This window comes from Moschus berezovskii, chromosome 20 (assembly GCF_049115385.1).
Source record: "Moschus berezovskii isolate FMDL1 chromosome 20, NW_MosBer_1.0, whole genome shotgun sequence".
Lineage (NCBI taxonomy): Eukaryota > Metazoa > Chordata > Mammalia > Artiodactyla > Moschidae > Moschus > Moschus berezovskii.
Genome location: NC_142479.1, coordinates 71,646,479 through 71,670,840, shown reverse-complemented (window position 1 = coordinate 71,670,840; position 24,362 = coordinate 71,646,479). Strand labels below are relative to the sequence as shown.

The 24,362-nt window shown below is 46.0% G+C and overlaps 1 protein-coding gene across 1 annotated transcript; it reads left to right on the top strand.

Moving 5' to 3' along the window:
- Positions 1 to 21,240: 21,240 nt before the first annotated feature.
- KCNJ16 (potassium inwardly rectifying channel subfamily J member 16) lies at positions 21,241 to 22,737 on the top strand. Its single transcript, XM_055398177.2, has one exon. The coding sequence runs from the start codon at positions 21,296 to 21,298 to the stop codon at positions 22,556 to 22,558; it is 1,263 nt and encodes a 420-aa protein (XP_055254152.2). The 5' UTR covers positions 21,241 to 21,295; the 3' UTR covers positions 22,559 to 22,737.
- Positions 22,738 to 24,362: the final 1,625 nt, after the last annotated feature.

Sequence of the window (24,362 nt, the reverse complement as noted above, 5' to 3'; positions counted from 1 at the left end):
ACATGGGCCGTTCCTATTGGCATGAAAGTGTGGCTTATAATTATTAAAAATTAAAAAGTAGACCCAACTGTCTTTACTTTAACGAGAAGATGAGGTCTTTCTCACACTTCATTTTTAATCCTCTTGGACTGTCTTTCACCATTGTTCATTTCATAAAGTTGTTCATTTCATGAAGTGCTATTTACTAGTTAGTGAAAAACACCATAAAAACCTTTAAATCTTTGTATAAAAAAAAGCCTTCAGAGTTGCCTAGTTCAACTTGCTAACAAATTCAGGAAATTCTTCTATATATATATTCTTCAAGTGATCATCCATTTTCTGAATCAGTAGCCTCACTCTTCACCAGATTTTTACAGATTCTAAAACGGGCGGTGACTGCAGCCATGAAATTAAAAGATGCTTGCTCCTTGGAAGAAAAAACTACGACAAACCTTGACAACAAATTAAAAAGCAGAGATTGCACTTTACTGACAAAATTCTGTATAGTCAAAGCTATGGCTTTCCCAGTAATCATGTACAGATGTAAGAGTTGGACCATAAAAGAAGGCTGAAAACCGAAAAACCTGATGCTTTCAAATTGTGGTGATGGAGAAGACTCCTGAGTCCCTTGGACTGCAAGGAGATCAAACCAGTCAACGTAAAGGAAATCAGTCCTGAATACTCATTGGAAGGACTGAGGCTGAAGCTGAAGCTCCGATACTTTGACCACCTGATGGGGAAGACCGATACTGGAAAAGACCCTGATGCTGGGGAAGATTGAGGGCAGGAGGAGAGGGGACGGCAGAGGATGAGATGGCTGGATGGCATCACCGACTCAGTGGACACGAATCTGAGAAACTTCGGGAGACAGTGAAGGACAAGGAAGCCTGGCGTGCTGCAGTCCACGGGTTCACACAGAGCTGGACGGGACTTACTTAGCAACTGAGCAACAACGAAGTGTCTCTGAACCCACAAGTGAAATTCTCCTGCTTGTTCCATCCTTTTCCTGGGTCTCCTGTACCAATTCTTCACTGCTGCCATGACTTCTCCTGAAAAGCAGAACATCCAGAATTGAACATTAGACTTCAGTGATGGAGTCCACAAACTTTTATTACTTTCACGGAGAGTTCTGTGTGGATGAAAATCTATTTTTGTTGACTCTTGGCCTTGATTTTCTGGGAAAGATTTTTCAGCTTGTTGGCCACCCCTCCCTTCCTCTCTGTTCCTCTTTGCTGACCTCCTGAGCTTGCGGATGGATCAGCTTTCAGTGGAATCATCTGCCTAGATTTCCCTGCTGTGAATTTTTCTGGCACCTGGGGCTTAGAGGACTGGACCCCACACGCACGCCCGTCAGCTGCTTGTTCTGAGATGGCTCAATCCCGACTATACCTGAGTGGCTCAAAAAAACATCCCAAAGAATTCAGCCAAGTACCCAGTGCTGCTCAGAACAAGCTCCCCGGTCCCAGTGAATGGGCCTCCTCTTTTTTTGTTGTTGTTAATGAGATCAAATCCAAAGACCCATCTTCACCCTGCTTTTTCTGCCAACAGCGCCTTTCCTCATTAAAGCTCAGAACTTTAGCTCTGGAAGGAGCTGACTTTCTTTTAGTCCTTTCCCCCTCAGCGTTGGCTTTCTCTTTTGACTCCAGATAAATCTACCAAACTAGTTCAGCTTTAATTGTTTATCGCTTGCATGCATGCATCTCTGCGAACCTATGGGCTGTAAGCCTGTCAAGATCCTGCCATGGAACTCTCCAGGCAAGAACACTGGAGTGGGTTGCCATGCCCTCCTCCGGGGGATCTTCCTGACCAAGGGATCAAACCCGAGTCTCCTGCATTGCAGGCAGATTCTCTACCACTGAGCCACCCGGGAAACCCTTCTTTATCCCTTGCAAACTATTATATACAGAATGGATAAACAAGGTCCTGGTCTATAGCACAGGTGGTGGTGGCGGTTTAGTCGCTAAATTATGTCCGACTCTTGCGACCCATGGACTGAAGCCTGCCAGGCTCCTCCGTCCATGGGATTATCCAGGCAAGAATACTGGAGTGGATTGCCATTTCCTTCTCCAGGGGATCTTCCCGACCCAGGAATTGCCTCCTGCTTTGCAGGCAAATTCTTTACCAACTGAGCAATGAAGGAAGCCCAGGTAACTACATTCAATATACATGATAAAACATAACAGGAAAGAATATGAAATATATGTATATATATTTCATATATATATATATATATACCCCAATCTCCCAATGTATCCCTCCCCTATACAGACTACTATATGTAAATTGACAGCTATAAAGACCTACGGTACAGCAAAGGGATCTGCTCAGTACTCTGCAATGACCTATATGGGAAAGAGTCTAGAAAAGAGTGGGTACATGTGTATGGATAACTGGTTTACTCTGCTGTACAGCAGAAATCAACACATTATAAATCAACTGTACTCCAATAAAATAAATGTTAAAAAATTCTTCATCCTCAAAATGGGGATGGTGTTAATACCTAGTTCACAGGCTTTGGAAGGAAATTAAACAAATTCACAGACATAAAGTGTGGGCACTTAAGAAGTATTTCTGTTCACGCTGGGGATAGTACACAACCCTTGTCCGCCCAGAGTCTGGTGCCCCATCCTGAAGCCCAGCTCCACACACAGGCTCAGTTGCTTTTATCCACACCTGGTTGATGTGAGTGATCACCTTCCTTGGTGTCTACCTGCTGCCCACACTCAGCTCTCTTTTTAAAGCATCTGTTGTTTGTATTCATCTATTTTTGGCTGTGCTTGGTCTTCGCTGCTGCATGGACTTCTCTCTAACCGCAGTGGGCAGGGGCTGCTCCCTAGGGGCAGTGCCGGCTTCTCAATGCCGTGGGTTCTCTCGTTTCGGAGCTCAGTCTCCAGGGCGCGAGGCTGCAGTAGTTGCGGCTTGCGGGCTTAGGTATGGTGCGGAATGTGGGATCCTCCCGGAACAGGGATCGAACCGTGGCTGCCGCGATGGCAGGCAGATTCTTGCCCTCTGGCCCACCAGGGACGCCCGGCCTCTCCTGAGCCGCCCAGCCCTGTATCTCCCTTTCCTTGTCGACCTCTGACTGTGTGGCTACGACGCGAACACAAAAGCCCTCCGAGTCCTCCCCCGACCCTGCTCTCCCTCAACTCCACTGAACCCCTGTGCATCCACAGTTGCTGGGGGCCTCCCTCCAAGCACAGCCGGTGTCCCACTCCAGACAATCCAAAATCCTTGGCCACTGACCTTCGGGGTCTGGTCATTCTACTGCCTCTCAGTCCACACACATTAGATTTGGTACCTAGAAAGGCATTACCATCTTCTCCCTAAATACGTGCTCCCAGCCATGGGGCTGACCCTCGGAGCTCCCCAGGCCCACAGGCTGCAGCCGTGAGCATAGCCAGCCGTATTCCACCACCAGCTGCTGCATCAGGCTTAACGATGACCTCTGAGGCTGCAAGGCTCAGAACATGGCAATCCTCCAGGCACAGGGCTGGAAGGTGAACCTCCGCAGTGGGAGAAGGCACCACTTCCCCTCTAAAAAAATCTGCACTGGAACATTGTACATTCTTCCCCCGGGGGCACTTCTTTTGCAGTGAAGATGGAAACGTGATGTGTCTCATCCCACCCTTAGATTGCTTTGTATTGTTTTATGAGATGGGCAGTCGGGTGTGGCCATGAGTCTCAGGGAAAAATCAAGTGCGTTATGGACCTGAAGGTCCTTGAGGCCCGCGGTGCATGCCGCGTGTGCAGCGCAGGCCATGTGAGGAGGACAGGAGGGCGTGGGGAGGCAGCAGAGAGCAGCAAGGTCAAGGGCAGGTCACGGCCAGCTTCTGTCAGGGTTTGCGTGGGAAAGGTCAGACGGCTTTGTAGCAGCGAGTTCAAATGACTTAGGAGAACTCTGGGTGATAAGGGTGGTTCCAACTTGCTTCATACCTGGCCCTGGGATGAGAAGGCAGAGGAATATTACCTTCGGGGGTTTGTAGCCACCAAAGGAGACGTGGTCCTGGGTGCATTAGTTTGTGTATCAGAGTTGTGCTCCCCGCTGAGTTCCTTTCTGTCTCTTTTAAGAACTGTCTATCCCTCCCTGGTGGCTCAGATGGTAAAGAATCTACCTGTGATGCAGGGGACCAGTGTTCGATCCCTGGGTCAGAAAGATCCCCTGGAAAAGGGCATGGCAACTCTCTCTAGCATTCTTGCCTGGAGAATCCCCATGGACAGAAGAACCCGGCAGGCTACACTCCGTGGGGCTGCACAGAGTCAGACATGACTGAATCAACCGAGCACACACATGGGCTCCATAGGTGGACCCAACAGTCAAACTTCTGGGCTTCCCTGGGGGCTCAGCGGTGAAGAATCCACCTGTCAACACAGGAGACATGGGTTCGATCCCTGATCTGGGAAGGTCCCACATGGTGCAGAGCAATTAAGCCCAGGGCCACAACTATTGAGCCTGTGCTCTGGAGCCTGGGAGCCGCAGCTCCTGAAGCCCGCGTGCCCTCGAGCGGGTACTTTGCCACAAGGGACGCCGCCGCAATCAGAAGCACACTTACCGCCCCAAGGAGGAGCCCCCACCTGCCGCGACTAGAGAGCAGCCTGCCGTGTGCAGCAGCGAAGACCCAGCACTTAAAGGAAAAAAAAAAAAAGAGTCGCGCTTCTGGTTGCAGAAGGAACTGATGCCCAAACCAGCCTGTGTCCTTTGGACCCGAGCAGCAGGAAGCCCTGCCCTCGCCCCTCTCCTCGGGGCGCTCCGTGACGTCGCCCACACGGGATTGCTTTCCGCTTTGTGTTCACACACTTGGGCTCAACTCCAAAGGGCGTCCAGAGGCAACAGGCCTTCCCTCCAGTGCGCCCGCGGGCCCTGTCATCTCGCAAGTGGGACCGTTCTTCTCCGCGGAAAGGCACCGCCCAGGCTGCTCTCCTGCGTGGCCTTACCCCGCACCCCTTCCCCAGCGCGGGGCTTCCTCCGCCCTCCTCCCTTGCTGGCCCTCTTTAGATTCTGAGTGCTTCCCTCCGGTGGCTTTGCTGGTCGACCATCCCTGAGGCTTGTGTGCACATCAAGGGCTGATCTTATCAGTGGAGTGGCTAGGCATAGCTCAGGAAGCCACAAAAACAACCTCAGATGCTTAAATATTTTCCCACAACCTGCGCGCTTAGAGTTACATGAATCGCATCGTCATTGCTGTTCATTGGCTCACTCGTCTCTGACCCTTTGTGACCCCATGGACTGCAGCACACCAGGCTCCCCTGTCCTTCACCATCTCCTGAAGCTTGCTCAACCTCATGTCCGTCGAGTCAGTGATGCCATCCAACCATCTCATCCTTTGTCACCCACTTCTCCTCCTGCCCTCAATCTTTCCCAGCATCAGGGTCTTTTCCAATGAGTATCAGGTGGCCAAAGTATTGGACTTTCAGCTTCAGCATCAATTCTTATTTGGGGGGTTGATTTCCTTTAGGATTGACTGGTTTGATCTCCTTGCTGTCCAAGGGACTCTCAGAAGTCTTCTCCAGCACCACAATTTGAAAGCATTAGTTCTTCAGCACTCAGCCTTCTTTATGATCAACTCTCACATCTATACATGACTATTGGAAAAACCATAGCTTTGACTATGCATTTTGTTGGCAAAATGGTGTCTTGGCTTTTTAATAGGAATAGCACACTTAATTCTAGGAAACCTGCTTCAAGCCTTGTACACCCAAGATGATGACGGGCATGGAGGCTGGGAGCACCTTGGAGGACTTGATGAGCATCACACGTGGCCTGTGGGTAGGACCTCCGGGGATGCATCACTCGACCGCCTGGTCATCACCTAGTAGAGGGCTGAGATTTGGATTAATCTGTTCTATTGAGCAGACAGTAAAATCTCCTTGCAGAGATGGACCGGGGGAATATGCCTGCACATCCTGAGGTGTTGCTTCATGACAAAGAGTGTTCTTAGACTCAGATGACAAAGGCAGATCACAGATGGCCCTGCAGGGGACAGGAGGTGGACACCAGCTTGGCTTGATGGCAGAGACGTAGATACTGGGTCTCAGCCCTGAGGCCCAGAACCCAAGAAGCAAATGGAAGTCTTGTTTGGTGGTGCTGCGGAGTGGAAGTCACAAGATTGTGGTGCCGTGTAGCCAAGTCCAGATGATTAAGAGAGCAAATATCCCCTCAGCCTGTTACATCTCCTCTGTTGAATGTCTGTGGGTGTAGAAGTTGGCATGAGTATATTCACAAACTGTTGAATATACTCATGTCTTTGAGGGCGGGCTTCTGATTTTTTCCAAGGGCATCCAGTCTATTTTCCTATGGGAAATTTGCATGAGGTTTGGGAATTTAAATTGTCAATGATATTTACATTTCTCAGTTAAAAAAAACAATAGTTCTTCCTCTGGTCCTAGATTCTATGAAGGGGAAACAGTTATTTTAGTTCATAGCATATTCTTTCTGTTAAGATTTTAAACTTCTGCAGTACTGCCAAGGCTTATCAATTGAATGAATTTTTCAGAAATGTTATCTCCCTTACATGGGTGCAAGCTGGCATTTTGATTAACTCGAAGCCAAAAGTTATTTTGTTACCAGAGAAAAGATGCCTCTTTGTCACCTCCTCTAGTGAGCCTCAAATGAAAGGCAGCTACAGTTACAATAGTTATGAATGATTTTTAATAAAATCAGTAGCTAAAAATTGTGGAATTTTCAAAACATATTGGAAATCTCTCTCCACGTTGCTGTGCTGTGCATGTTCTTGGCTAGAAATGAATTTTGATTTGGATGAGGGGGATCTATATATTTGTTCAAGCCTAGCACCTCTTGAATTTCCATAGGCAGATTATTTGCTGGATGAATTAGTCCAAGGAATTAAAAATAAAAATTCATAAACCACCTTTTGCTCAACTACCCAGAATGTTCCCCTGGATTACAACCTGCCTCTCTGATAGCTTGAATTTAGGGAACAGAAAGTCATTTTACAAGCCAGCAATGTACAGAAATGGGGCATGCTTTTCAGAGCCTGTGATTTATTCCAAGCCAAATGCAAATTGATTTCTCACTTCTTTCCTCCTATGGTTTATCTATGCCACCATCTTTCTTCGTTTGCCTAGAAAATCAAGTATTAAGTACAAAAGTCGAACCCTGGGGAGGCGCCTTTTGCACCTTAAATGCTGGGAGAGGTCTCAAACCTAAACACCTTTCTTTTGGATCTACAACATGATGTCACCTTCCTATTCTGAACTCTAGTTGTGGCATGCGGGTCCAGTTGTTCTTCAGCACGTGGCATCTTAGTTTCCTGAACAGGAATCAAACCCATGTCCCCTGCCTTGCAAGGCAGATTCTTAACCAGTGGACCAAGAGAGAAGTCCTTCAGGGGCCTGTCTTGACAGAGCTTGTGGGGTGTCCTTGGCAAGACTGATATCAGCTCAAGGGCAGTAATCCTTGGGACTAGTCCCCCCTGTGCCAGCCTAGTTAAAGGCTGATTGCATCAAAGAATACACAGAGGCTGTTTTCCTGACCTTTCCAGCTCCTTACAGGCATCGGTAGGATGGAGCCTTTTACAGTGCAGGCAAAGACCTACTGTACATCTTACCTGGAGATTTGAGGGGAAAGTGTACCCATCTGCTTCAGACTCAACTCCCCAGTGTTCAACCCAGTGACTATTCCCACCCAAGAAATGCTGGGAACACATCACTTCTTCTTTTGTTATTGGGGTATCATTGTCTTGGGGCTTCCCGGGTGGCACTAGTGGTAAAGAATCCACCTGCCAATGCAGGAGACAAAGGAGCCCCGAGTTCAATGCCTGGGTCGGGAAGACCCCGTGGAGAAGGAAATGGCAGCCCACTTCAGCATTACTGCCTGGAGAATCCCATGGACAGAGGAGCCTGGTGGGCTATAATCCATAGGGTTGCAGAGTCAGACACGACTGAAGCAACTTAACAGGCATAGTTGCTTTACAATGTTGTGTTAGTTTCTGCTGCACAATGAAACAAACAGCCATATGTATACATAGATCTGCTCCCTTATGGGTGTCCTCCCAGCTACCCCATCCCACCCATCTAGGTTACCGAATCAAAGACAACACAAACAGATGGAAAGACTACACTATGTTCTTGGCTTGGAAGAATCAATATAGTGAAAATGACTATACTATCCAAAGCAATCTACAGATTCAATGTAATCCCTATCAAATTGCCAATGTCATTTTTCATAGAATTAGAACAAAAACATGTACAATTTGTATGGAAATGCAACAGATCCCAAATAGCCAAAGCAATCTTGAGAAAGAAAAACAAAAACAGAGCTGGAGGAATCACTTCTCTTTTTAAGCTAAGTATTGCTAATCTCTGGTGGCTCAGATGGTAAAGAATCTGCCTGTAATGCAGAAAACCTGGGTCTGATCCCTGGGTTGGGAAGATTCCCCCTTATACCCTTCAGAGAAGGACAAGGCTACCCACTCCAGTATTCTTGCCTGGAGAATTTCATGGACAGAGGTGCCTGATGGACTACAGTCCACGGGGTTGCAGAGAGTCAGACACAACTGAGCGATTAACATAACATTGCTAACCTGGGTCAGCCCCATTTGCATAGGCATTCGCGGGTAATGAAATCTAACCTTCCAGCTTAGGTAAGGTGATTTCTCCTTCTGTAGCACTCCAGTGGAAATTGAAGCACAGTCAGAGGAGAAGTAGAGAAAATGAAATACGTGAAAACTCAAGAGTCTGTCAAATGCACTAATTTCTGCCAGCTACCTACATCTTCTGTTTTCTGTAGTGAGTGGCAATGCTTTTTTGCCAAGTGCCCTTGAAAAGGCTCAGGCTAATAGAAAGCTAATCTCATGTGACAGGCAACACACAGCTTAAGGTATTGTCTCCGTGGCCTGTCTATCCAAATCTTCCTAGGGAAATAATGTGTCTTTTATTTGAAGACTGTCTCCATCTGACTGTAACCACAAAGGAAAATGGGAACTGAAATAAGAGCAAATCACAGTTGCTTTGTTTTCCTCCCCATTAAAGATGTCCTGAGTTTTCATTTTGACAGCTTAGAACAGACACTCAATCATTTAAAGGTCAAAGATGCAGTAGATACTATCCAAGAAGTTTCTGGTCCATGAGCAAATGACGTTTTTGAGTTCAGTGATACCCAAAAGATTGAATATATTAATAAACAGACTCTCTGTAAGTGTCAAAAATAGAAGATAAGTTGCAGGTGATTCTCACAAAATGGGAATATAACCACAGAGAGATAGGACTTGGTTTCTGGTTGGAATCCCATGCATACCAGCTTGGAGAAAGTCAAGCATGACAGCACACACACTTCCCATAACATCTGTTTCCTTTGGAACGGGCTGTTAGGTTCTACCAATGCAGCTCCCAAATCAGACTGCATGGGGGCCATCCTATGTAGGTCACAGATGACCTGGTGTTTAGGAAGCAATGTGAGTGACTAGTGGGAAATGGGTTATATTCTGAGTGATACTTGTGATTCATCTGGACAAGATACTTGTGGACTTCCTACAATGCGGGAGACCTGGGTTCGATCCCTGGGTCAGGAAGATCCTCTGGAGAAGGAAATGGCAACCCACTCCAGTATTCTTGCCTGGAAAATCCCATGGACTGAGAAGCGTAGTAGGCTACAGTCCATGGGGTCGCAAAGAGTCGGACACGACTGAGCGACTTCACTTCTTCACTTGTGATTCTTCTGGGCTACTCTGGCATGGCTCCCGGAAGGCTGTGGGCATGCTAAGTCACTTCATGTCCGACTCTTTGTGACCCTAGGGGCTGTAGTTTGCCAGGCGCTTCTGTCCTTGGGATCCCCTAGGCAAGAATACTGGAGTGGGTTGCCATGTGCTACTCCAGGGAATCTTCCCAACTCAGGATCGAACACACATCTCTTTCATCTCCTATGTTGGCAGGCCAGTTCTTTACCATTGAGCTACCTGGGAAGCCTTGAAAGTTTTATCAAGGCAATTATGTGCTAGGAGGGAACTTTTAAACAAACTTGGGAATTGACAATCTAATCATTCTTAGAAAAAGTAAAATGGCAGATAACCCTCAACCTCTCGCTCTGTTTTATTAATTTTACTGGAGTGTAGCTGATTGCTAAAGTTTTGTTTCAGGTGTGCAGCAGAGTGATTCAGGCATATACACACATTCATTCTTTTTCAGGTCCTTTTCCTAGGCAGGTTATTACAGTATGTAGGGTGGTGTTCCCTGTGCTATACTGTAGGTTTGCATTGCTTATCTATTTTATCTATCCTGGTGTAAGTATGTTAATCCTAATCTGCTAATCTATCCCTACGCCCACCCCATGTTTTCCCTTTGGTAACCATATGTTTGTTTTTGAAATCTGTAAGTCTTTCTATTTTGTAAATACTTTCATTAAAATCCCTTTTAATTAGATTCCACATGTAAGTGATACCATATGACACTTGTCTTTCTCTGCCTGACTGACTTTGCTTAGTTATGACCATCTCTAGGTCCATGCTTCACTGTTTCTCTCTCCTCATTTAGATCGACACTTGAATGGACTGTAGCCATAGCTACGAGCTCTGCAGTTAACTCCTCATTAAATGCCAGGGACTGTGAAAGGAGGTTTGGGGACATAGCTCATTTACTCCTCCTAGCAACCTGTGAGCTGCCGCTTTTCGGAAGGGCAGGCAGAGGCTCAGGGACTAACAGGCAGCAGTGCACAGTCTTGCTAGCGATCAAGCCTCTGAGCTCAATGTCATGTCTGTTAGAACCCAGCATCTCAGGTCTTGAAGTTTTAAGGCAGTAGATTTCAGTCGTGAGACTATATGACAGTCCACGAGGGAGCTGAGTAGGGGATGGAAGCAGAATGATGAGGGTGGGACCCGAAGATCTGCAGGTGTAACAGGCTTCCCTAGAATCTCAGAAGCAGGTGGTTAATAGACTACACTTTAAAAAACACACGTCTCCATCTCTGCTTTGCAAATGGTTTCATCTGTTCCATTTTTCTATTAATAGAGTCCACATATATGCATTGATATATGATGTTTGTTTTTCTCTAATGGGATTGACGTATATACAGTACTACATATATAATAGATAACTTGAGAACCTATCATATAGCTCAGGAAACCCTACTCAATGCTCTGTAGTGACCTAAAATGGAAGGAAATCTAAAAAAGAGGGGATATATGTATACATATAGCTGATTCACTTTGCTCTACGGTAGCAACTGAGACAACATTGTAATCAACTATACGTCAATAAACATTGAAACACAAGTGCAAACAAAGAAATAGCCCTCATACCCTACTGCTTGTAGGGGTATCTGAAGGAGATTTTAGGTTTCGGAAGATGAGTTATGAAGAACTGGCTAGGGCCAGCTCTTTAGGCCAATCAACAAGGAGGTCAAACCAATCAATCCTAAAGGAAATCAATTCTGGACGGACTGATGCTGAAGCTGAAACTTCAATACTTTGGCCACCTGATGCAAAGAACCAACTTGTTGGAAAAGACCCTGATGCCGGGAAAGACTGAAGGCAGAAGACAAGAGGGTGGCAGAGGCTGAGATGGTTGGATATGGACATAAATTTGAGCAAATTCCGAGAGACTGTGGAGGACAGAGGAGGTTGGCTTGCTGTACTCCATGGGCTTGCAAAGAGTCAGACAGGGCTTAGCAACTGAACCACAGCATGATAAATATCTAATTGCCTTCTTCAAATTCATCTGTCTCAAAAGATCATTTCCTTGTGTCTTAAAGATCCATTGACATAGACCTTAAAGTAGTCAAGTTGAAAAATGGCACAATTTTTAACATTTTCTTTCCAAAGTGATTGCAAATATTAGCATAAAAGAACGACCCTTAAAACAGACTTGAGTATACCAGTCAAGAAGCGCAGGCATTAGCAGTTTAATAGGTTTTGGAATGGGGAAGGGAGAGAGGGTGGCACTGAGGGAGAAGAGCCACTTCAGACGCCTGCTGAACTTGAACTCTGCTGTACGTAGCCCTGATCTGTGACCAGCTGCTTTCATGATTTCTCCAGCAGCCAAATCTGACCCAGCTCTCTCTTCCCCCACTTCCTTCTTTTAAATGAGACCTGGTTTTACTTAGATGAATTAAATGTCACTATATTTGTTTCTGTGAATTGTTCCAGCAAAAGTTACAGCATCAGTGTCTGACTTTGAACGTCTGTAAGACTGTCAGCCTCTCCGGGCTATTTATAGTTGCCTTTTAAAAGTTCTAATAAATCCTTTTAGACAGCGATTGGTTTCCTTTCCCTTTAAGGGGCCTCAGAATTGGGATGCTTCAAAGTACCAGCTGAAAATACCTGTTTATTCTTTATTATTATATTTTTTTGCAGAAGGAATGCATGTTCATTGTAAAATTTTAGAAAGTGTAGATAGACAAATTAGAAGAAAAAAGGGGAGAAAAAGTATATCATACCAGAGAGGGTCACAATCCATATTTTGTTTATATCGTTCTTTCTCCATGTATTTAAACTTAAAAAAATTATATTGTACAAGATGTTTTATAGCCCTCTTTCATTTTTTTCCACCAAACAATATGTTTTCTATTTTTTCTGTCATGCTTCTACTCTATCACATTTAATGGCTACATTAAAAGTAATGGGTAATGATACAATTGTACCTATGAAACGAGCCCACATTTATTAGATGGTAAGCCATATCCAAAATCTGCTACTACAAAGAGCCCTACAAAATAGCCACATCTCTCTGCTAATTCATGATGGTTTCTTCAGGATAAACTGTTACAAGTGCAATTGCTAGATCTGATACTGTACCAAATTCACATACTGTTGTCACATGCAGCCAACTCACTTCCAGAAGCAGTTCAAATTATACATATACACACACACACACACACACATGCACATATATATGGGCTTTCCAGGTGGTGCTAGTAGGAAAGAATCTGCAAGCCAATGCCGGAGATGCAGGAGACATGGGTTCCATCCCTGGGTCAGGAAGATCCCCTGCAGGAGGGCATGGTAACCCACTCCAGTATTCTTGCCTGGAGAATCCCATGGACAAGGAGCCTGGTGGCCTATGGTCCACGGGGTCCTAAAGAGTTGGGCATGACTGAAGCAACTGCGCACACACACAGGCATACACACGTGGTTTATTTGTTAAGTCGTGTCTGACTCTTTTGCCCACCAGGCTCCTCTGTCAATGGGATTCTCCAGGCAAGAATGCTGGAGCAGGTTGCCATTTCTTTCTCCAGGGGATCTTCCCCACCCAGGGGTTGAGCCCACATCTCCTGCGTGTCCTGCATTAGTAGGTGGAGTCTTTACCACTGTACCACGTGGGAAACCCCTATATTTTATCTTTGAAATAAAAATAAAATAGCATGCATTTGCATTAGGAGAACCACGTTTCTAATCATTTAATCATCTAGTTCTATTAAACACTTTTTAGTGCCAGACATTTTTTTTTATTATTTTGATCTCCATATCCCCGCCCTTTAACTTCACTGCTGGAGGACTGTATTGTGGAGCTTGGACTGTACCCCATTGGACTGTAACAGGAGAAGGGTTGTTTACACTTCAGGATAATCACACTGGATGAAAGTGACAAGAGATGAAGGCCATTGTGGAAACCAGGTAAACCCAGGTACTTACCTGATCAGGAAAGCTTGAATTCAGCGACAAAAAACACAGATGAGTTCCTGTGGTGGTAGGTTCTTTTGAGAACCAGGTCTTAAAACCCTCCAAGAACAAAGGACACCACAGCCAGCCTACAGCTAGCAACACTAAGAGCCTTAACAAGGAGAATGACGCAAACAGACTAAAAGGGGCAACGGGGCCTGTGCTGAGAGCATCTTTCCCACGGCAGGAGCCAGGAGAATTGAGGGGCATCTCTCAGCTTCAGTGCCAGCTCCTGGACTCAACCTGCTCTGCTCCCCTTGGAGAACGGTGCCTCCCCTTGGGCTCCAGCCACTCTCCAGACCCTCGTTCATCTTGCTTTCTCTGTAGTATTTACTCCACACTCTCCGTGATCGTCTCCTTTTATTATTTATCAGTGCCCAGCTCGCAAATGCAAAGGTGGGTGCATGCAGACATGGGAAGTTGCTTCAGTCACGTGTGTCTCTTTGTGACCCCGTGGACCGTGGCCCACCAGGCTCTTCTGTCCATGGGATTCTCCAGGCGAGAATAGTGGAGTGGGTTGCCATGCCCTCCTCCAGGGGATCTTCCTGACCCAGGGACCGAACCCCAGTCCCTTGTGTGTCTTGCCTGGCAGGCTCGTACTACTTGTGCCACCTGGGAAGCACCACAAAGGTGGCCTGCCCATTCTTGAAGGTGGGTACGTCAAGCACACAGCAGAAGTTCAATTAAAAAAAAAATTAATTCAAAAAAATGCAAAATAAGAAAAAAAAATCACAAATTTTCCACTGGAGAGTTTTAGAGACCACTGGGGAAGGGCTTTCCTTACACAACAAGGGGAAATTAAACTGTGGTCTCTCAAAAAGACATGAAGATCTCATGATATCCATGAGAATCTGGGTCCAACTCAAGGTAAACTCTAGGCAACAAGGGCTGACACCCAACCGAGATGGGATGGCAGGCTTATTTTCAAGATAAGAACAATAAGTACCTTCAGAGCTGGCTCAGTGATGCAGACATGTAGCGTTTAAAACAGAAGACAGCATGGCAAGCTGTTTGAGAATTAACTTGTTAACATTGCTGAGCTTGTCAGTCTTGTTTCCTTTAGGTTGGTTCCTCAGAGTAAATAGCAATAAAATTCTTCAACTGAGCTGGAAGTATATGTACCATGTACATAGGGGTGTGTGTGTGTGTGTGTGTTGAGAACAAGGTCTAGGGGATTTTCTATTTGGTAATAGTTGTGAACTGATGCTTTTGAACTGTGGTGCTGGAGAAGACTCTGGAGAGTCCCTTGGACTGCAAGGGGATCCAACCAGTCCATCCTAAAGGAGATCAGTCCTGGGTGTTCATTGGAAGGACTGATGTTGAAGCTGAAACTCAAATACTTTGGCCACCTGATGCAAAGAACTGACTCATTAGAGAAGACCCTAATGCTGGGAAAGGTTGAGGGCAGGGGGAGAAGGGGACGACAGAGGATGAGATGGTTGGATGGCATCACTGACTCAATGGGCATGAGTTTGAGCAAACTTTGGGAGTTGGTGATGGACAGAGGAACCTGGCAGGCTTGGGGTCGCAATGAGTCAGACAGGACTGAGTGACTCAACTGAACTGAATAGTTGTGAAAGATGAAAGAAAGTGACCCAGCCCCTAGGGTTTTGGGGAAGTGGCGGAAAAACAGAGAAATGGCCCAGGTGGCTTAACAGTAGGAAGCAGTGATGACATCCATGTCTCTTGGAGACCATGCACTGTCTGCCCTTCTGTTGTTCAGTCATTCAGTCGTGTCTTTGCGACCCCGTGGACCGTAGCCCACCAGGCTCCTCTGTCCATGGGATTCTCCAGGCAAGAACACTGGAGTGGGTTGCCATTTCCTCCTCCAGAGGATCTTTCCAACTCAGGGATGGAACCCAAGTCTCCTGCTTTGCAGGCAGATTCTCTACCGTCTGAGCCACAAGGGAAGCCCAAAGGAAAAGCGGGCTGAAAAAAGGATCTCCAGATAAAGCTAATACCAATATCATCAGGGTTGGATTTTTGCATCTTTCCAGCATCTCCCTTCTCAGCTTCTCCTTAAGTTCGCTGATAACATATGTTATAAAATATATGTATTTATATATTTAATATATATATTATAATATATTTAACATATGTTATCAGCGAACTTAAGGAGAAGCTGAGGATGAAATCCCTCTATTCAGTGTAAAACTTTGTAAATCAATTCAGAAAGAGAAGCTTTAAGATTATATCTGGGAAGAGGTAAAATTCATGGTTACTGAGAAGTTGGACCGGGGTTGGAGGGGTAGGGGTAGGAGGGGAGAGGGAACAGAGATGGAATGGAAGCTCGATGTATAGTCATGGCTACTCCGGGGAGCGTGAGAGCAGCTGAGAAGGAAACATGAAATGGTGTGGATTTGTCAGCAAGGGAGACCCTGAAATCAGGCAGACAGGGGGTAAGTGGAGAAGGACGAGCAGCGTCTTGCAGGGAGTGGGTAAGGCAGACATTCAGTGACTGAGTGTCAAGCCCACCTAAGACCATCTAAGTGTCTTATTGACGATTCCAGGCGAGGTGAGGCTCAGGCTTAATTCCAAGACAAGAAGTTGTGGGATAGATTTTGTGCAAAATAGCTTGTTTGGGTTCTCTCCTAACTCATTAACATCCCTCTTTCTTGCCTCTTCACCAACCAGAGTTCACCCACGTGCCCCTGGATCACACCTCTCCTGAACTCCCTCTCCCCCACCCCCACCCCCCCCCCCCCCCCCCCGCCGCCAGATTCCTACGAGCAGATCCTCAAAGACCATGACCTGCATGGAGAATTCAGGCCACCCTTTCTAATCTCTACCCTGTCAACTCTCACATTTCCACTAAAATTTACCCCATCTAATAGTTTTGCCAGGAAAGTAACTTGATTCTGGACGACTTCATGAAAGTCATTTACATGGGAAAGAAAGTGCTTGTTCATCTCAAAGGCCATGGATGTGACTACGTGAATTTTACTGAAGATACTTTAGACTTTTATTGGCTCTGTCTCTCCAATTATACAGAGATGATTACTATTGCTATTCATATATTTATATTAAGTAGATGCTAGTGACCAGATCAAAGTTTATTACAAAAGTGACAGAGGATTGTAAAGTCTTAGCCACTGTTTTATACCCTCAATGTGGATTGAGAAGCTTAGGCCTGAAGAACGATTCACAGAGTATTGTGCTTGGTAAACGACCAAGTTTGAGAGCATACAGCAAAATGGCAGAACTGCTTCACAACTGGTGAGTCTGACTGAGGCGCTTTTGTGCATTGAGAATAGGGGACAGATACGCAGGCTGCTCCTTTGTTTTGCTGAAAATATTCCCTGCCATTTCTATGTGCATGCTCCGAAGCTCAGTCGTGTCTGACTCTGTGACCCCATGGACTGTAGCCCGCTAGGCTCCTCTCTCCATAGGATTTCCCGGGCAAGAGTACTGGAGTGGGTTGCCATTTCCTCCTCCAGGGGATCTTCTCGACCCAGGGATGGAACCCCCGTCTCCTGTGCCTTGCCAGGTGGATTCTTTACCACTGCGCCACCTTCTGTAGCCCCTGTACTTTATTGGTAAAGGTTTCTCCCTGAATTCACACAAAGATCTGAACAACCTGGGGCCTAACAGCAGATGCCACTAGTCAGAGCAGATCAAGGAGCGCTTTTGAATGTCTGACTTGGTGCAATGAGCAAGGCTGGAGAAAGTCGTTGTTAGGAATGGATCTCCTCACCCTTCTGACTTTCCTTCTCTCACCCGTGTGTCAGCAGCTCCCTGCTCAGTTTCTCTGAAAACTGTGATGAACTTGGATGCTGTTTTCAGGAAGATCCACCCTCCTCACCGTGTGTTGCCTCCAACTCAAGCCACACCTATAAAAGAACTCCACGTCAGGACAAAGTCCATATAACATTGAAGATCCTTTCCTATCTCTCTCATTAATTGCCAGGCAAGATAGTTTGAATCTGGTGTAGAAAAGGGGATCTTAGATCTAGCATTTGTTTTTGAACTTTGTAGCCCAGCATTTTGTAATTTCAGTGATCAAATCTCCATTTTTATTTTAAAAAAAGGAGTTTTTCAAGCAATGAAATAACCACCATTAGTTTCAGGAGACCAAGGAATAAAGCATGCAAAAAGAAATATAGGAGCAGGAACACTGAAAATAGTTTGCATGCGTGGTTTGTTGCTCACTTGTGTCCAACTTCTTGCAATCCCATAGGTTGTGGTCCCCCAGGCTTCTCTATTCAGGGGATTTTCCAGGCAAGAATACTGGAGTGGGATGCCATTTCCTACTCCAGGGTACTTTCCTGACCCTGGGGTTGAACCCGAGTCTCTTGTGTCTCCTGCTTTGGCAGGTGGATCCTTTACCACTAGCGCACCTGGGAAGCCCTGCAAATACTTCTTCATGATGTTACTGATGGTGACAAGATGATTTTGAGAGCATTCAGGTGATTTTAAAGCCCAGTTTTAATTCTGAGGAAAACAAATGTTAACTATAGAAATGTCCAGTTAATCAGCAAACCTTATCCTCTGTTCTTTATCCATAAACTATTAGAAAAGTGCTCAAGTTAACACAACATATGAAACAAGAGACAAAAAAAAAAAAGCACCTATTCTGTTTCTAGCCATTTTGACAACAGGACCTTTGTAAACATCTTAGTGCATGGTGTAGGCTGAAAAGTGGTTAACACTAAATAAATCAGTTTGGCTATGATCTAACATTTAGCTTAAAAGAAATTGCCTTTTAGGAAATGCGTCATTTACATGGTCGGAAAATTGAAGGATAGATAAATAAACTGTACACGTTTCAACAGAATCTGAACACTTTTCTCTGGATAAGTTGAAATGAATGATCAGGATAATAAACCACAGTAGAGTACCTGATGGTTTCGGAACAGAATTCTCACAGCTGTTAACTTGTATCCCTGACATTGTTACATTATGCAGAAATAATTTTTCCACAGATTCACATTTGCTCACTTGTAGCTTGTATTAATTGAAACTTCATTCACCAATTAGCACACTGTGGAAGGTATTTTTAAAAAGGGCTTGTTTATAACAGTTGTTGGCGCTACTGAAACTCCGAGAGATGCCAAGCAAATGCCATTTCAAAGAAAAACCTCTTTTTCCTTTTGGCAGCAGGAAAGAGCAGAGTGTCTCACAGCAGCTCTTGATTTATGACTCCCACGATGGGTGAAGTTCCCTTGAAGGAACTGGGTTAGAAGGAAGCATGGATGAAGAGAATAGTCCTATCTCTGAATCGGCTTCTTGATTTGCAGTCCTGTGGGCCTCTGATGAGACTGCCGTATTCTCATGCCTCCAAGGATCAGATGAGGGAGCAGAAACTGACAGCTTTGAATAGCTTCCTGCTTGTAAGGTGTCCATCCAAGGCACATCAGACAAACCTACAAAGAACCCCGTATCCTGTGGGCAACATTTGTGGAAACAGTTTTTTTAATTTAAATGTAGTTTTAATTGGAGGATAATTGCTTTGCAATATTGTGCTGGTTTCAGCCGTATCTCAGCATGAATCGGCTGCGGGTACACACATGACCCTCCCTCCCGAAACCCTCCTCCCACCTCCCGCCCCATCCCACCCTCTAAGTTGTCACAGGGTGGCATGGGGATATTTTACCTTCAACATTTCAGGATGCGTTTGCTCAGCCTTGGGCCATATCCTGAAAGTATGTGGCTGTCTTCCCAAAATGCAGTTGAAGAGCTGACCCAAGACAGAAATGTTGACCAAAGGCACGTGACTAATCAAGGCCCATCTGAAGGCTGGTGGGTGAAGCAGCTGGAAGCAGACGGACAGACGGGGAGAACTTGGACATGCCTCCCAGGACATCTTGGCTGTAGGCAGAGTGTCCGTCCTCACAATAGGCCACCAGACAAAGTGCTTATTGTAAAGTGGGCCTGGTCCCTGGAGAAGAAGAAAAATGATTCCTGTTGACTTTGGGGGTGGGGGGTGGATTAACTCATTCCTCCCTTTCATAGTGGGAAGGCACTGGATAAATACTTGGTGATTAATTTCTTTGGTTGGTTTCAAGGTGGAGGTATCTCAATGTCTAGAATAATATTTATTCCTGTGAAATTTCTTATGCAGTCCAGCAAGAGGATCCTCTAGTCCAAAGTCTCCCCCTTCCTCCACTCTCCCCCACCTGGCACAGGTAGATGGTGCAGAAAACAGGTTCCAGTAACTACTGAACCATTAGCGCTGGGCCCCAGGGACTTGGCATTTTTGGCAGAGAAGTAACTAAAGACCATTCAGTATTGCATTATTCAAACTTACTTTCAGACTTGAGCTGGCAAACCATTGGCCTATATTGAAGATGCTGAAAGCAATAATAACTGTATCTATCAATATAATAACTCGATCTTTTAAAGACCGAATGGATTTGGAGGGAGGAAAACGCCTTTGCCCAGGCAGGGCCGTGAAAACCTTAGGAACACGGTGAAGAGCTGGCGGAGAAGGTCCAACTGCAGCACGCTCCCTTTAAGAGGGAAGCAAGATGAGCGGCCTTGGCAAATCTTCGGCTTCTATTCAGAGAGAAAGAGAAGAGCTTCCAGTGGCAGAGAAAAAAGGAAAGAAAGAAGAAAAAAAAAGGATGGATGTTTTGAAACAAAGGCAGGAGCAATTTTATACTTTATTGAAAGCTTACCTGGGAGTGGTTTTAACTCCTCCAGGGTTAAGAAAGATATTTTTTCTCCTCTCAAAACTAAGGGAGGAGCTAGGGTAGAGGAGTTGACTCTGAAATAGCATCCTTGTCAGTTCTGTTCTGTCCTGGGAAGCACACAAGGAAGAAATTCCCTCGTGGAAGAGAGAGGAGGCTGCAGATACAGACGGCAAGGGACCATCTGATACAACCTGTATGTAAGTTACATCGCAACAGTGCCGTAGAAACCCCCTCTTTTCTTGAGCTAGTTTTTACTGGAGCACAGTTGCTTCGCAATGCTGTGCTGGTTTCCACTGTGCGGCAGAACGAGTCAGTCACAGGTATGCCTGTGTCCTCTCCCTTTTGGCTCCCTTCCCCTCAGGTCACCACAGTGCATCAGGCAGAGTTCCCTGTGCTATACAATATGTGATCATTGGTTATCTATTTTGTCATATTTTATACACTATATCAATTGCATATATGTGTCAATCCCAGCCTCCCCATTCCTCCCTCCTCACCACCCTTTGGAACATAGAAACTCTTAATTGTTTCCTTTTTCTAAGGAAAACCATCTGACTTGAAGAGAAAGCCTCTAAGATGGCTAGACAGATACCTGGATTCTATTTTGCCTTTTTACATTATAGACTGTTTTGTTTTCTAAATGTCCTCAGGCCAGAAGAGTCTACAAAATGAAGACAATTTTTTTTTCTTTTTTTACAGTTGGGTCAGAAGAGGCCGTGAGGCCTCATTTGGGATAATCACAGTGTTTACTGGAGCCTTATGCATATATAAAAATGTTATTTTCTCTAATTGCATATTTCACTCCTGTAATGACTGAGCTGGATTCTAAACTGAAATGAGTGATCAATACTTAATGTCTCTGCCGTCCAGATGAAGTCTGAGCTGTTTCAGACGGCATCAAATTGCTTCGAATTGGGCCTATTGCTCTAAAGACGGAAACTGAAAGCTAAAGAAGCTTGTGGAATTTTCTGTTTTTCAGGTTTGAAGTGAAAAAACCCAAACTCGCAAATAGCTGCGCACCTGGGACCCTTGCTTCCCCGGCAGCCAGGCGGATATACCCCAAGGGCGCTGGAGAGCATGAGCTATTACGGGAGCAGCTACCCCATCGTGAGCGTGGACCCCAAGGGCCCGGGGTACGCCCCGGAGCGCCTGCTGGCCGAGAAGCGCAGAGCGAGGAGGCGCCTGCTGCACAAGGACGGCAGCTGCAACGTGTGCTTCAAGCACATTTTCGGGGAGTGGGGCAGCTACGTGGTGGACATCTTCACCACCCTCGTGGACACCAAGTGGCGCCACATGTTCGTGATCTTCTCGTTGTCCTACGTCCTCTCCTGGCTGGCCTTCGGCGCGCTCTTCTGGCTCATAGCCTTCCACCACGGCGACCTGCAGAACGACGGCGCGGACGGCACGCCTTGCGTGGACAACGTCCACTCCTTCACGGGGGCGTTCCTCTTCTCCCTGGAGACGCAGACCACCATCGGCTACGGCTCCCGCTGCGTGACGGAGGCGTGCCCGGCGGCCGTGCTCACGGTCATCGTGCAGTCCATCCTGAGCTGCGTCATCAACACCTTCATCGTCGGGGCGGCCCTGGCCAAGATGGCCACGGCCAGGAAGAGGGCGCAGACCATCCGGTTCAGCTACTTCGCGCTGGTGGGCATGAGGGACGGCAGGCTCTGCCTCATGTGGCGCATCGGGGACTTCCGCCCCAACCACGTGGTGGAGGGCACGGTCCGCGCGCAGCTGCTGCGCTACGTGGAGGACGGCGAGGGGCGCATGAGCATGGCCTTCAGGGACCTGCGGCTGCTCAACGAGCAGATCATCCTCGTCACCCCGGTGACCATCGTGCACGAGATCGACCGCGACAGCCCCCTCTATGCGCTCGACCGGAAGGCCGTGGCCAGGGACAACTTTGAGATCCTGGTGACGTTCATCTACACCGGGGACTCCACCGGGACGTCGCACCAGTCCCGGAGCTCGTACATCCCCCGGGAGATCCTCTGGGGCCACAGGTTTCACGACGTCTTGGAAGTGAAGAGGAAGTACTACAAGGTGAACTGCCTGCAGTTCGAGGGCAGCGTGGAGGTCTACGCCCCCTTCTGCAGCGCCAAGCAGCTCGACTGGAAGGACCAGCAGCTCCACAGCGCGGAAAAGGCCCCGCCCGGGCGAGGATCTGCCCCGCCCAACGCCAAGGTCAGAAGAAGGTCGTTCAGCGCTGTGGCCATCGTCAGCAGCTCGGAAAACCCAGAGGAGACCACCCCCTCTGCGCCCGAAGAATGTAAGGAAGCCCCGTACCAGAAGGCCCTGCTGACTTTAAATAGGATTTCCGTAGAATCCCAAATGTAGTCCTGAATCGTAACTGTGAGGGCTGCAGTGGTTCTTATTCTCTAGCCAATCACCGTATGGCAAGTAGTTATAAACAGAGCTTTTGAAGAATGTGACACCTATCTTTGATGGCGATGAAAGATAAATAGAGCAGGTTAAGCTTGATAAAAGATAATTTTTTTTGGCTAGCAACTGTACTATTAGGGAGGCTATCGAGAAGCCTAATTGATTAATTTAAATTTCATCTCTTTTAATTATTCCATACACTTGTATTATCAGTTGGAAGTATAATATTTCAGTAATAAGGAACAAAGATAGGATACGGGGACAAATAATAATAGAGAGTAGAAAGGGAAATAGCATGAATGATAAAATTTTAACCTTATCCAAATTGATAGTGTAATGAGCTACCTATAAAAACCTTATGTCTGACGATCAATATGTGCAAGGAGTGCAACTTGTGACGTTGAGCTGTTTCACTGTGAACTCACCCGACCTGCTTGAGTCACCGTGTTCACCCCTCCGAGGGTCTTGGTATCAGCTGGCAGAGAATGTGTCTGTAAGAAGTAACCTATCACCAAATTCTGACAGAGCCTACGTGCCACTTGCCAGGGAAGAATCAGAAAGGGCTAGAAGTTACTGTTTCTCTCGTCCGTAAGGCAGAAGAAACGTTGGCGTTACTTTTCAGAGAGAGATTTCTCTCTCAAATGCCCTGGGGGACTGACTCCAAGAAGTGGGGGCTTCTTCCGCCCACCTGCCCCCACCTTCTCTGGGGACAGGAGGAAGGATTGGGATCGCAGAGGTGGGGTGAAGAGTTAGAGAGTCATAAACAGTCTCAGCCTCTCTGAGAGAAAGCATGTCCCTGTGTCTTGAAAGATTGGAGCTCTGGTTACACACAGGATGGGACCTTTTTTATTTTTATTTTTTGGGCAGTTGAGTGGGGCGTTGGGAGGTGGGGAGACTGTGAGGAGAAAAGTCTTTATTTTTGCCTACGAGCAATTATGTATATTTTCTATCTCGGTCACTTTAGAAAACAGAAACAACTTAAACTCTGGATTTTAAGAAATCCTTCCTTGGAACTTGGAACCATCATTTAAATGAAGGATTTTGTGAAAGGTAATTAAGGTGATTCTAATGCACATTTTGAAGCAGATCAGCTAAGTGCTTCGGAATGGCTTAAATTGTAGGGCAGGAGATAAATGTGTACACTCTATTTCCATGTTAAGAGATGTTAATCATGATTACTTTAAACACAGACCTGATCACCTAGGAATGAAGAGTCACTCTAAGCTTTATCAACTGAAGAATTATCAGCTACCTTCAGAATTATCTGTGTGATTTTCTTCCATTGTTGCTGAGCTGACATTAAGTATATGCCACAGTTATCTTTTTGTTTATTTTATATAAATATAAATATGTATCCACATAGTTTTTGCTTTTTTCTGGGAAATTCCCCCCTCTCTCTCACCATTTCAATTAAAGCACACAAGTAAATTTTACTGAATCAGAGTACCAGATTACCAATGGAAGTAAAATATATGGGTATAGAAGCTATTTTTCTTTTGTTTTCTTTTCCTCCCTCCCTTCCGTCTCTCCTTTTCCTCCTTCTTTCTTTTGCCTATGAGCAATAAAGTCATTTTATAAATGCACACGTGTGAATCTTTTATTCCTGCTGTTGTATGGAGAAGAGATCTCTGAAGGTCACAGGTTGCAAAATTGTCCTGGAGCTTAACATCAGAGAGCAAAATCATGCAATTTATTTTTCTCATCTTGCTTCAGAAATGCAAAATCCATTTTTTAAATTGCACATGCCCTATCGAGTTGG

What these genes read in the sequence shown, in the direction of transcription:
- KCNJ16 (XM_055398177.2), top strand. Translation starts at nt 21,296, where the DNA reads ATGAGCTATTACGGGAGCAGCTACCCCATCGTGAGCGTGGACCCCAAG.